Source organism: Xylocopa sonorina, chromosome 9 (genome assembly GCF_050948175.1).
Source record: "Xylocopa sonorina isolate GNS202 chromosome 9, iyXylSono1_principal, whole genome shotgun sequence".
In the NCBI taxonomy this organism is placed as follows: domain Eukaryota; kingdom Metazoa; phylum Arthropoda; class Insecta; order Hymenoptera; family Apidae; genus Xylocopa; species Xylocopa sonorina.
The window spans coordinates 4,373,419-4,386,997 of NC_135201.1; the positions used below are offsets into that span (position 1 = coordinate 4,373,419).

Sequence of the window (13,579 nt, forward strand, 5' to 3'; positions counted from 1 at the left end):
AAAATTATGGCCCATGAGGGGATCGAACCCGCGACCTTCGCGTTATTAGCACGACGCTCTAACCAACTGAGCTAATGGGCCGCTGTTGGTGTGTCTTCCTTACGTGTATGTAATCTAGAAATTCAGTTGAAATATACCATTAAAATTTTACTCTAATTACAATAATACATATTCTCTTATATTGTTCAATCTAAATATCTTATTTTAGCCGAACTTTTACTGTTTACTTCATTTTACTGTCCGTTTATATGTGCAAAATTTTTCGCAAAACATTCTCTATTGGAAAACTTAGACTGGGAAACTGGAACCGCTCATCAGTAAATAATAGTTTCTTTCAACAAATGTGGGTTCGTGAACCCTATATCGACTTCACTGTTCTTAGAGGTAATGAGGATCGGTCAATAGACTGTCGTCTTTTATGTATATCATACACTCTAACAATAACTCTATATATTATAGTTGAAACGCTTATGAATAGAACAAAAGACGAAAATCTCGAGATCTTGCAGCCAATATTGCGTTTTATGCTCTAAGACGAATTATGCACTTTGAATGACTGAAAACTTTAAACTCCCAAATGAAACGTATTTGAAAAGCCACAATGAATTTTAAACATTTTTACATGTACATTCATACACTCTAACGAATAAAGCTGGTTGAAGTCACTACATTTAACATATAAATTACTTCAGATGACACACTTAACTGTTTTCAATAAATACAAAATTTGTAATTGAAAAAGGAAAAGAGAGAAGGGCTTGATTTATTACACCCTTTGGTGTTCAGCGTTTTCCTTCGCCATCGTCTTTTGTAGTGTAAAAAGCTACAAAATCTCAAATGCTTAAAGGTTTCCTGCTTTCATACACAAGGGAAAGATTTTATACATACATTAGATAATAACCATTAATTGTAATTCTTCAAACTATGCTATTCAACTGAAGGTTTTAACAAAATAACGAAATCAATTTTTCTCCGTTGACTTCGTAGATGTTACATGTCCCAATGGAAAATCGATAAATCCGGTGCATTGACCTATTGTCTATAGTCGTAGTACGGAAACACAGCTACTAGTAAAACTGTACTTTCAATTTAAAAAAGTCACTACGACCATCTAGATGATTAAATACTTCACAGTGGGAAAGCAAACGTAACATAATTATTAGTGTAACATTGTGTCAATATAGTAAAACAAAATCTATATCTTTGTAATAATTACTCTTTACCACCTTCTCATCTTCTAGCATTCGATAGCACTAATTTTTATTCAGATTTGCTGACATATGTGTGTTGGTATATAAACAGTAGACATCGATTGGAAGTTTCTACAAATTAAGAATAATTCGTTGAGTTTCACGGATAGGATGATAAACATACGATATTATTTTTATTTCGAATTTAATTACTTTAAATGTTATTCTTTTAGGAGTGATCAAAGAAATATCTACATTCAAGGCATCAATTGAAATATAGCTTATAATACGTATATGCATATGGATACAGCTGATTTTATTCATTTGCGCAATAAATTACTGCTAATTACGCAAAATTGACAATAATAATAACAAAATTATTCGATACCTATATAATTATTAACACGTTAATATTTATACACGTTAATATTATTTTTTTTTTACCTCTAAATAAAAATGGTAAATATAAAAGAATTTACAATAAAACTATATTTTATTTAATACAAATAGTTATAATATTTCTTCTATCTATCGATGCAATTAAATAGTCTGAAGTATATTTAGATAAAAAATATAACAATTCCCCCCAAAATAATGAATATTCATGCAAAATTAATATATATTACTCATCTACTGCATTCCTGACATCGTTTCCGCTTCTTTTTCCTTCTCTCTGCTGTTCTCTCTCATCTTAATTACAGAATTTTAGAGTACTGCTGATTAAATAATGAAATTCCTTAATTTTCATTGAATAGAAACAGTCAGATAAATTATATTTCCCACTTTAGAAGTAAGAGATAGAAAGGTATATACGAAAGCTATAGGAAAGAGTGAGACAGATGATATCGAGTTTACTTTAGAACCCTTGGCGCCATCTCTGTGAAAAGTGCTCAAACTGCTCGCACATATTTATCGACAGCGAAGTAAACCACTCAAGAACTACTAGCGTCATCTTTGCAGAAAGTAGTGAAACTAATGATTAACCTGTTTCAGCGTTCCTCCAAGAGAAGGTGTTAGTAGTTTTTCAGTAGTTTACTTCGCTGTCGATAATTGTGTGCGAGCAGTTTGAGCACTTTTCTCTCTCTTACCTCTAAAGCGGGAAATATACAAGAAAATGCAATATAATTACTAATATATACAATAAATTACAATAAAACTACTGAAATATACAAGAACTTACAATAAAACTATTGAAATATACAATAAATTATAATAAAACTAATAAAATGTACAATAAATTACAATAAAACTTAAGTTTTATATAATATAAATAAATCAAGAATAGATAAAATATTACAGATCATTTACTTCTGCGTTCGAAAGAATCATTACCGAAGTTTCGTTTGGAAGATTTATCTTTTATAATTAGGTTTACGAAATTTTAAGCTAAATCAATTTAAATAAAACTAATCTATGGCAGCCATTGGCTTCTAATTATTTACTCAATAATTTTTAATTGTATCGCAATATGATGCAATTAATAATTATATATTAAATAAATAGAACCCGGGTCTCACCACGTGGAGGTTGCTGCGAATGGAGACCCACCCTAACCGCGTCCCATCCACCCTCCTTTTATACAAAATATTATTAAATAAAACCTCCTTTCAATGTACATTTACAACAAGTTCGATATTCGATCCGTATGCAAACGCACTATGGAAGGAGTTTCGTACAGAATTTTCGCGAGAAAGAATAGTTGCAAATGAAAAGAAACACAAATATCCTGTCTAGCCAATAATTGTTTTAATTTCAAACCAATCAACCTAACTAGGAATATATATCAATTTAAAAGAAGTGATTCCTACCTATCAATAGCTCTGACAATGTTTCACCCTACGCGATGCAAAGATTTAAGAGAACACAGTAAATGAAGTACTTTGTATTCGTGAACTCGAAGTGTTTGCAAAAGCAAACAACAGAAAAGGAGCTCTGAAGCGACAAAGGAAGAATATAACAGAAGATTTTGCACAGATGAACAGAGGCGACCAAATTTACAAAATGCGAGACAACATATGAGTGACGATAAAAGATGACAAAATTGAAAACACTGGAACATTTAAAACAACGCTGGAAACACTGCAACACCTAAAACAGCACTGGAAACACTGGATCACCTAAAATAAAACTGGAAACACTGCAATATCTAGAACAGAAATGTACAACATGTGGAACCATAACACAGATTAACAGATTACACAAGAAATATATCCAAAGAGAGATACATGTATATACATATACAATAAAATAATAAATAGGACAAGAAACGCTGCAATATCTAAAACAGAAGAATACAACAAGTCAAATAGTAAGATGTGGGTTAACAAATTTCACAAAAATATATATCCAAGTATAAAAACACACATTCACATATAAAAATGACATAGAAAAATATAAGTAATAATTAATCACATCAATTAATATTATATACGTATGATCATACCTTCATCCTCATAGCATTATTTAATATATGTACTTCATTATGTTTCCATGATGCATTCCCTTTTCATCCTGATGTATTATTTCATTTAAATGGACGTCGTCTCTGGAAAGCTACAAGCTGCAACAAACTTATACAATGGATTAGTAATACTGTAAAAAATTTGACGAACAAGCAGTATAATTCAGACATGGAAAAACATTATGTTATCGAAATAGCATCATAGAAATAATGTATGTAACATGTAATAAAAATAATATTGATTCACTTGAAATGAATTATTTCGAATGTAAAATATTACTAATTTAATAATACTTTTTTAAAAGTATTATTAAACTACACTAACTTCGATTTTAGAGGTAACTGCATTCTAATGTAATTTGCGATTCTAATGCTTATACATTCTGATACACAAAACACATAATGGAATGTTTCAATATCAATCACAAAATCAATGTTAAATGAAAAGTTGTAAAAACCAGAGGGTATTTATCCATAAAAAATAACTACATTATTCTGTAATATTTTCTAACAAACGCTCGATCAGTAGAGATATGGAGAACTGAAGAGACGAAATTAATCCATCGTCTCTAATTATTATCGTTATTAAATATCACGAATGAAGTATTCTTTCTTTTTTGTATCATCAATTTATTATTATACGTGAAACAAAGAATACTTCAAAATCAATCGCGTTAAATGTTTCAATATACTTGCAATAATAATTTATTGAAGTAGAAATTAGCAAAATTAATCGCGACAGCAACCATACTGTGATGCTATTCATAATTTGCAACACTAATTCAGTAAATATCAAGTAAAGAAAATCTGAAATCCAATCGCGGGGTGTGTCATGAAAAGGCAATGCGCGAGTAACCACCTCAGGGCGTTTCTCTTAATCCGCAACGCTAATTTATACACCCATTACTTAAGTTCGCAACACTAATAAAAGAGATTTTAAAAGAGTGATCTGCATAGGTGCAATGTCACCACGGTGCAATGTAGCACTTTGGCTACTGTGGTGACTCTATGCATAATCACATTTCCACAGCGCAAGTGGAATAATTTGTAGATGCAATATCACCCTGATATGCACAGGATGACGTTTCCACCGTATCAGTGGAAGATTTGGGCTTTTATCAATCGCAACACTATCGTAAGAACCGCGATTATTCATTTTCGCAACGCTAAATGGAAGAAACTGAACAATTAAAAACTATTCCTTCTACAGGAAATAAGAAGATGCAATTACACGCGATATATGTAAATCGCAACACTATAAAACTAATTGCAGACTTTTGGTACACACTAAAATAGCAAATGCAATTTAATCTGATCGCGAAACAAATATCAGCAAACAATAATTATGAATTCAGTAAACAATCGCGATCTTATGATTCGCAACACTAAAAGAGCAATCACGATCATCATTTTTGCGCAACTCTAATTCAAAACGCGATATATTAATTAATACGCAACTCTAATAAAACTCGCGATCTGGATTAGTACGTAACTCTAATAAAAATCGCGATCTGAATGAATACGCAACTCTAATAAAAATCGCGATCTGAATGAATACGCAACTCTAATAAAAATCGCGACCTGGAGTTAAACGCAACGCTAATAAAACCGCGATTTGGATTAATTCGCAACTCTAACTGGAACCGTAATTAATTAACCGCAACGCTACAATTGAAACCGCGATTTGCCCAGCATTTGATGAGCCAGCACTCTGTGCTGGCTAGAATATACTACTACACAAATACGAGCATAGTGACAAAGAATGACTTTGCATTCAGAGAGTTACTTCCAAATGCATAGTCATTAGTAGTTGCCCTCTTCTCTGGGCCTCTTCAGCATATAGCCTCTTCTTTCTTCGGACTTAAAGCCCAGTATCCTGAAACTTACATCTAAGCTCGAGATTTCCTGAGCGCAAACCAAAAACTAACATACAAAGGTGAACTAAAAATATAAATCGCGAAAGTTCTCAACGCACGCAGACGAGCAACGATTTGAAAAACCGTTGCCCGTGCAAACGTGCCAAACCTCGAGCAGAAAAATACGATCGTTTCGTCAAATCGCGACCGCGACCGCGGGTCGATTCGAATGATGGATCGAGAAAAGCCAGTGGCGAACGACATCCCCCGTTCGCGCCAGCTATACCGTCGATCATTCAAATCTAATTCCCTGAAACAGGTTGAACCACGCGAGATACGCGCCTGCCCGATCGGTGACTGTGGTCAACCTGCCCGGCCCTACCTACTTATTACTAGCAGACAAACATGCCAGAAGTAAACTACCTACCTACCTAGCCCTATATTTAAAATAGCAAAAGATTCACACCAACACATTCGTTCAACCCCCGGAAATTTCTCATTCAAACGCTCGGGCGCAAAAATCCTACACTAGAGAGAACGCCCCGGGACGCCTCCGACACCCGAGCTTGGCATACAACCTCGCACACTCTAATGGTACGTACCACTGCTGTAAACGACTGACGAAAACTAGTGATCATTGCGTACAACGCCAGTAAAGCGTTTTTATCTACATTTCAATATTTAATGTGAGATTTGAGACATCGAACAAATCTGTATTTCTCATAAAACACAGAACTTCTATTGGTAAAAAGGATATTATATTGGAATTGGTACCGCAATCGCGATTAAGTATAAATTTGGTACCATTTGTAAGTAATTATACATTGTTTCTATGGAAACGACGCAATTCCACGGCCTAATCACACACACACAACGTGGAAAATACGTCGTGCACGATACACTAGCTCGTCAGTCGTGAAAAAAAACACATCATTAGTTATAACAATCGTCGTGCCCATCGCTTTTTCCCCACCCAAGTAGCACCTGGGCACGTGAATGGGGTCCTGGCAATGAACACGGAAGGGGTTAAACCTGAAAATCCTGATCTAAATATACTGATTAGCGCTTTGTGAAAAGTTAATCATTGATAGTTATTACGCTGCACAGAGTTTGAACAATGCCGCTACAGCCACCAGCGTGGTTGACGCATTTTCGCGTCCGCGAAAATAGTTAACGTGACCAGAATGTCAACGAGTAACATTCCAGACACGGCCTCCCTTGAGGCAGGAATTGAGATACGCTCAATTAGCGCGCCACGAACCCCTAAGCGAGATCCGCAGCTACCAATACCCTTGGTGTGGGTGGCGGGCTCCCCCGTCTGCCCTTCGGAATAGCCGAGGGCCTTACGGACGGGGCAGGGCGCCCGTACTGGGACGCTATAGCGACGACTATCGAACTAACCGTACATAAAACTAGAAATGCTCTGTGCAGTGGAGTAACTAACTACCAATTATTAAATACTGATCGAGAAATGAGAGAGAAGCTTGACAATTCATTATAACATTATAATGTATAGAATAGAGTTAAAGGCGCGGTGAGACGCGAAAAAAGTGAAGGATTCTTCACTCTCAAAAATGATCGACATCCTTTGGGATGTAACCCTTCCTTCGAAGCGTCCCCTCTCCTCGTGTGATCTTAAAAACAGGCAAAGCAAACCCATAAGAGGTTACTACTACAGCCACCAGTACCAGTTGACGTATTTTCACGTCCGCGAAATGTTTAACGTGACCAGGTGCCTACGGTGACACCCAGGCACGACCTCTCCTTGAGGCAGGGATTGGGATACGCCCAATCAGCCGGCAGTGAACCCAGTGCAGTAATCTTAGTACGCAGTCCACCACTACCGATGCCCTCGGTGGGGGTGACGGACTACCCCGTCTGCCTTTTGGAATAACCAAGGGCCTTACGCAACGGGGTAGAGGCCAATACTGGGACGCTATAGTGGTAACACTTCGCTACTCGACATTGAACGTAAAGTTCATTTATTGACTGACAAGAATAATTAAATTTAAATTCAAAATTATATTTCAAATTCAAGTTGAATTTTAAATTCAAAATAAATTTAAAGTTAAAGTTAAACTTTAAATTACAATGAAATTTAAAATCAGAGTTAAATTCGAAATTAACATTAAATTTAAGATCAATTATTTTATATTCCGTACATTGTAATGATAGAAGGAATTGGAAAGTGCCTCTCTCATTGTCTCGAACAATATTCAATTTAACTATGGAATGATATCTAATTTTATAAGAAATGTACTAATTTCGAGTAATTTCGTCATCAAAGCAATCATTCTAAAGTATGAATATAATATTCAAGCTCGATGCTTTGATTCCAAAATCTACTCGACACAAAATGTCTTCTTGCACATGTAATATAACATAGTTTCGGTAATCAAGCGAATGGACTTTAATTATAACAAAAGCTATACTATACATTTACAATATATTTCATATATATGATAGTTATCATATATATTTATCATATATTTTATATATTCAATTTACAATAAATAGAAACTCGATAATAATTTCTATCATGTGCTATTAACATGAATATTAAGTGACTAAAGCATTTAATATTGTTAATGAAAAATAGTAAATATTAGTAAACGAAGTCAGAGGGTATCCGACTTCACCACTACGCACTGCTATAACAAAGCAGTTGTAATATATATTACTTATTAATATTGATAAGCATATTTCACTTTTATAGATATTCATATCTAATGTACGACTTTTTCTTAATATTACTAAAACAACCACTTATCTATCACTTAAACTTTAATGTTACTAAAAACGCGAAATACAAGAAGACCTATCCTGATCTAATAAATAACACAGACAAAATAAATATTAGTACTCATGGGTATAATAATATACCCATGGTCACTATGCTCGTCAAGGGAATACTACGTAATTACAACCAATCACCCGTGCCGATTCGGACCTTTCGTCCTACGACATGATTGAGTGACCGGAGGAATTTAAAAGCATGCGACTCACAGAAAATGATGCGTAGAGTAGTTCAGACGAAGTCATCAAAGATGCTGAAGTCTCGAGGAAGTCATCAGAGATGCTGAAGCCTCGAGGAAGTCATCAAGATGCTGCTGATGTTTGGAGAAACTGCTGCTGCTGCTGCTGCTGTTGCTGCTGCTGCCTCAGCGAAGTCGTCCAAGATATAGTAAATGTCTAAAGAAAGCCACATTATGAATTAAAATTCATGTTACCACACAATGAACCAGTTAAGAAAAAGTATTAAAATATGTTGCTTACCTCTAGGAGGACATCATGAACGTTGTTGTCAGGGTAGAAGAGGTAGACGATTCCATGGTAGAAATAGCTGAAAAGCTTAAACAGAAACCACATTATTATAATTTAGCCTTTTAAAGTTCTTATTAATGTTATTGATTATTAGTTTATTTTATTGTAATTAATTTTGTGATTGAATACGAAAGATACTTACATTTTTGGCCTTTGAAGCACAGCTAGATCCTTTGGGTAGACAGCAATTTGATTCTAGTACCGAGGCAGCATATATTTAATAAAAAAAATTAAGAATAAAAAAAATATATAAATAAAAGACTACGCAGCTATTGCCATTCACGAAGCAAACACTGACTCTACTTTTTCACGTATGAATATTATAAAAAAAAAATGTAATTAAAATTAGAGCAACTGTGCTCTAAAGAATACTAAAATTATCGCAACAAACACTGACTCTACCGACCGCATTGCGCGCGGTCACCAAAATATTCTGAAAGAAAAACATTGTACATGGGGGAACAAGGGGTAAATAAAAACAACACACAATTTACTGTCGTATTATTCTTCATCTTTTTCCGATCGAGCGTTTGTTTAAAAAAATATTACTTCCCTTTTAAATTACTTAACTATGCAAAAATATATGTATATATAAATAAAATAGAATATAAAGTTTGAATATATTGTAAAATATATCCAAATATTATAAACTATTTATGAACACATTAAGAATTCGTGATTGATCTATAAAAAATCTATTACGATTATTTGGTATCAGAATTTAAAGCATATTAAATATTCTTAATTAGTGGGCTATATTATATGCTATAAATATTCAAAATTACTTGCGAGAATGATTATTAAACAAATAACTCATTACTTGTTACATACATCATGTGTTCATAATCAATTATATATAAAACGTTACCAAATGATGAATAATAAGGTAATATAAATTTATACCATACGTTCTCATTAAGTTTTTACAGTTTTGCATCCCACCTCTTTCAATAATAGTAATAATGTTCGTTGCCCATTATATCCATCCCTTGGAAGACATAACTACCTAAAAATCTATAACAGAACAAAACAAAACAATTAGAATAAATATACAAAGGTATAATTCGTTATATTAAGATCTTATAATAAGCAAGTTCATAAATCATATTTTCAAAGTTCAAACAAAGTCTATGAACAACTACGAACAATGAAACATATAATAAAATGAAAAGCAAAAAGAAAATTCAAAGACAAATTCATATTTATAATGATAATGTTCAATAAATAATTAATCGAGTATGCAATTATTAAACAAAGTTTATAATAGAATAGAAATGTGATACAATAGTAACTAAGAATAGTAATTAAGAATATTATGCAGTCGATAAGCAAGCTCGTGTACATACCTCGAAAGTAGAAACGCGTTTCGAAAAGTTTTATCGACAACAGAGGACGACACGTCCTACCACCAATCGACGTCGACACGAACTGACTGCCAGTGCCACTCGTCGCGTGCTTCGTAGGCGTCCGAGCGAGGTCGGAAACGTCCGAGCGAGGTCGAAAGCGTTCGAGCGACGCCGAAGGCAGTCGAGCGTAGTTTCTTGCTACGTTACGACGTATCATTCCGTGGCCTTGGTATTTCGCTATCTGCTTCAGCTGTAAACAAATTGGACTAACTGACAATCTACTACGAAAGACACATCCCAAAAATACATGTTCCTGGAAAATTGTCGTGCGTATTTTTCTAAGAAAAGTACGCACTGTTGTATTATGATACACATTCTACTAGATAATTTGCACAGAAAAATTTGTATTGTCTCTGAGTAACTGAAATTCAAATACTTTGACACCTGATATGAGCCTTTTAAGTGATTTTTAGAATGTCATTTTAAAATTTATACCTTGTACTTTTTAAAATACGTTTAAACTAAATTTGTTAAAAAGAATATTAGAAATTGCACAAATTCTATTGCATATTTTGCTCAGTAATATTTCGTTTTTATTTTAGAAGTAGTATTAACTGTTTAAATTAAAATGTATCAGGAAGCAAAGAGTTGCTACTTGAAGAGCAACGATAAGGCACTATCGACAGTGTACCTTCCAAATGAAACAAAAATCACTGTAGGTCGTACAAAAGAAACCAATATAAGAGATTTACATTGTTCTAAGCAACAAGGTTAATATCTTATGCTTTATTGTGTACAATTAACAGTGATTCTCATTATATTTTGGCCTTTGTACTAACTGTATTATCTACTTTTTATAGTGGAGTTGTATGCAAATTATAAGGAGTATAGGATATATATAACGCCATTAGGAAAACATCCGTGTGGTTTTAATGGCTTTAAGACATCTAGGTTTGTCAGATTTCAAGCAAAACATAATGATTTGCTTGAAATATTATATGGACAATATGCTTATCAGATTGAATTTAATCCTCCGCCACCAAAAACTTTATGGTCAGTAGAAAAAACTAAAATATCTAGAATATATAATGAAGATGAAGAAAGGTCTTATAAGATACCAAAACTTGAAGCTGATACTACAGTTCCCAGTACCCACACAGGAAACGTAGAGGAGACACCAGAAGAAGGACAAGCTACTGATGTTACCTCAGAATGTATAAGTAAAAATGAAATAAGATCAGATGAGCTGCGAGGTAAAGATAATCTGATAGACAAATGCACTGACAATACAGAGGAAACACAGGAAGCAGAGCAGAAAGTAACAAATCATACAAAAAATGCTGGTGGTATTTTAAAATTTATAACTAAAACCAATACGGCAGGAAGTAAAGATAACATGACAGATTTAAACAGTGAACAGTACAAATGGGAAAGTTACGAGAAAGGGTCATTATTAATGTATACAATGCAAGATGTAAAAGGTCGCTCAAAGGTAAATTTAATAAAATATTAATATTCTATACAACAAACAAAAATTGACTGGTTTTTAGATAGCAGCATTTGATCTGGATGGAACCTTGATCAAAACAAAAAGTGGACTTGTATTTCCAAAACATTATGACGATTGGGAACTTTTATATCATAATGTGTCGGCTAAACTAAAGGAACTTTATAACAGTGGCTATAAAATAGTAGTTTTTACTAATCAAGCATCTATTGGATCTGGAAAATTAAATGCCAACTTGTTTAAAAATAAACTTAAGAATATAACAGGAAAAATTAATATTCCGATTCAGGTATATATATACAGTTACTTCCATTAATACTTAAACATTAGTATAATTTGCATTTTTCTAAGCTTTATAATGGTTTAAAATATAAAATATAAAAATAAAAAATAGTAACAATACAATATATAAATGTAATGTTTTATTTAAGTGGAAAAAATTTCCTAGCCATAGTTTTCCAAAATATAAAGCTAAAAAATGAAAATGATACTAATGGGAGCAATGTACATTTTATCTCTTATAAAATTAGAATGATTTCATATAAATTTATTTGTAGATTTTTATAGCTACTGGACATAATATTTATCGAAAACCAGCAATTGGTATGTGGGAGAAATTGCAAGAGGTATGAAACCAAATAACTTATTGTGAAATAATTATTACTATTGCAAAATATGTTAACTCTGAGTAATTCCTTTATAGAATAATGATTCCGTTCCCATTGATAAAACGGATTCATTATATGTTGGAGATGCAGCCGGGCGACCGAAAAATTGGGCTCCCGGAAAGAAAAAGGATCATTCGTCAGCTGATCGATTGTACGCCCTTAATTTAAATCTAAAATTTTATACACCAGAAGAATTCTTTCTCGGACATAAACAAGTTCCTTTTAATTTGCCTACATTTAATCCAAAAAATTTATCAAACACCAAGATAGGCACAGAAAACAGTATAATTTCGAAGAACCAAGAAGTAATTGAAACTATCTTTTCTAAATGGTATTTAAAATATAAGTATAACAACTGTAAATAAGTACTAATTTACATTTTCAGGTTGTTCTAATGGTTGGATGCCCTGGATCTGGAAAATCGCATTTCGTGAAGCACTATTTAAAATCTTATATACATGTTAACAGAGATACCCTTGGAAGCTGGCAAAAATGCGTTGACCTAGTGGAAAAATCTCTAACCGACAAAAATAGTGTGGCTGTGGATAATACTAATCCTGATTGTGCATCAAGAAAAAGATACATTGAAGTGGCCAGAAAATGTGGTGTACCCATAAGATGCTTCGTCATGTCAACAAATATCGATCATGCAAAACACAATAATAAGGTAATAGCAATCTAATCTTTCGATTAATAGAAATAAATTAATACGTATAATACATGAGCTACTTATACATATGTTACATACATTATGTTTCAGTTTCGAGAATTAACTGATCCTAGTCACGCTAAAGTTAGCGAAATAATTATAAATAGTTATATGTAAGTAAAACAATAAAAGTATAAAACAAGTTTAAATAAAACTTCTCTAATTTGTTAAGTGTTATTTCTAGGAAAAATTATCAACAGCCAAACTTAGAGGAAGGTTTTACGGAGATTGTGCATATACCCTTTGTTCCAAAGTTTTGCACAGAAAAAGAGCAGCAACTTTATGAATTGTATTTGCTCGAAGGATAAATACTTTTCTTGTAAAACATAGATTCTCTTCCGATTTAACATAAATACTTATTGTAAATACATTTTAAGTTTTAGCATAATAAAATTAAATATTTATTTTGTATCGACACAAACATATTTAAATAAATTCTTTTAAAAAAACTTTGTTTTTTTTTAATTTTATTGTAATTATCAATCATTTTTAAGAGCATGAATTTAGCTTTTCAATCT

The 13,579-nt window shown here is 32.9% G+C and overlaps 1 protein-coding gene and 1 non-coding gene across 3 annotated transcripts; one reads left to right on the top strand and one right to left on the bottom strand.

The window, feature by feature from the left end:
• Positions 1–7: 7 nt before the first annotated feature.
• Positions 8–81, bottom strand: Trnai-aau (transfer RNA isoleucine (anticodon AAU)). Its single transcript has one exon. It is a non-coding gene; the product is annotated as a tRNA-Ile (tRNA).
• Positions 82–10,749: 10,668 nt separating this feature from the next.
• On the top strand, positions 10,750–13,476 carry Pnkp (Polynucleotide kinase 3'-phosphatase). 2 transcript variants are annotated; one of them, XM_076901621.1, is made up of 9 exons: positions 10,808–10,947; positions 11,038–11,230; positions 11,338–11,669; positions 11,728–11,973; positions 12,242–12,310; positions 12,388–12,657; positions 12,738–13,019; positions 13,113–13,174; positions 13,246–13,476. In XM_076901621.1, exons 2-9 carry the CDS (start codon positions 11,110–11,112, stop codon positions 13,367–13,369), a joined length of 1,506 nt encoding a protein of 501 aa, XP_076757736.1. In that variant the 5' UTR covers positions 10,808–10,947; positions 11,038–11,109; the 3' UTR covers positions 13,370–13,476. The 2 variants fall into 2 exon arrangements, with proteins under 2 accessions (XP_076757735.1, XP_076757736.1); XM_076901620.1 differs by having other exon boundaries at positions 10,750–10,947; positions 11,038–11,669.
• The last annotated feature ends 103 nt before the right edge of the window (positions 13,477–13,579 follow it).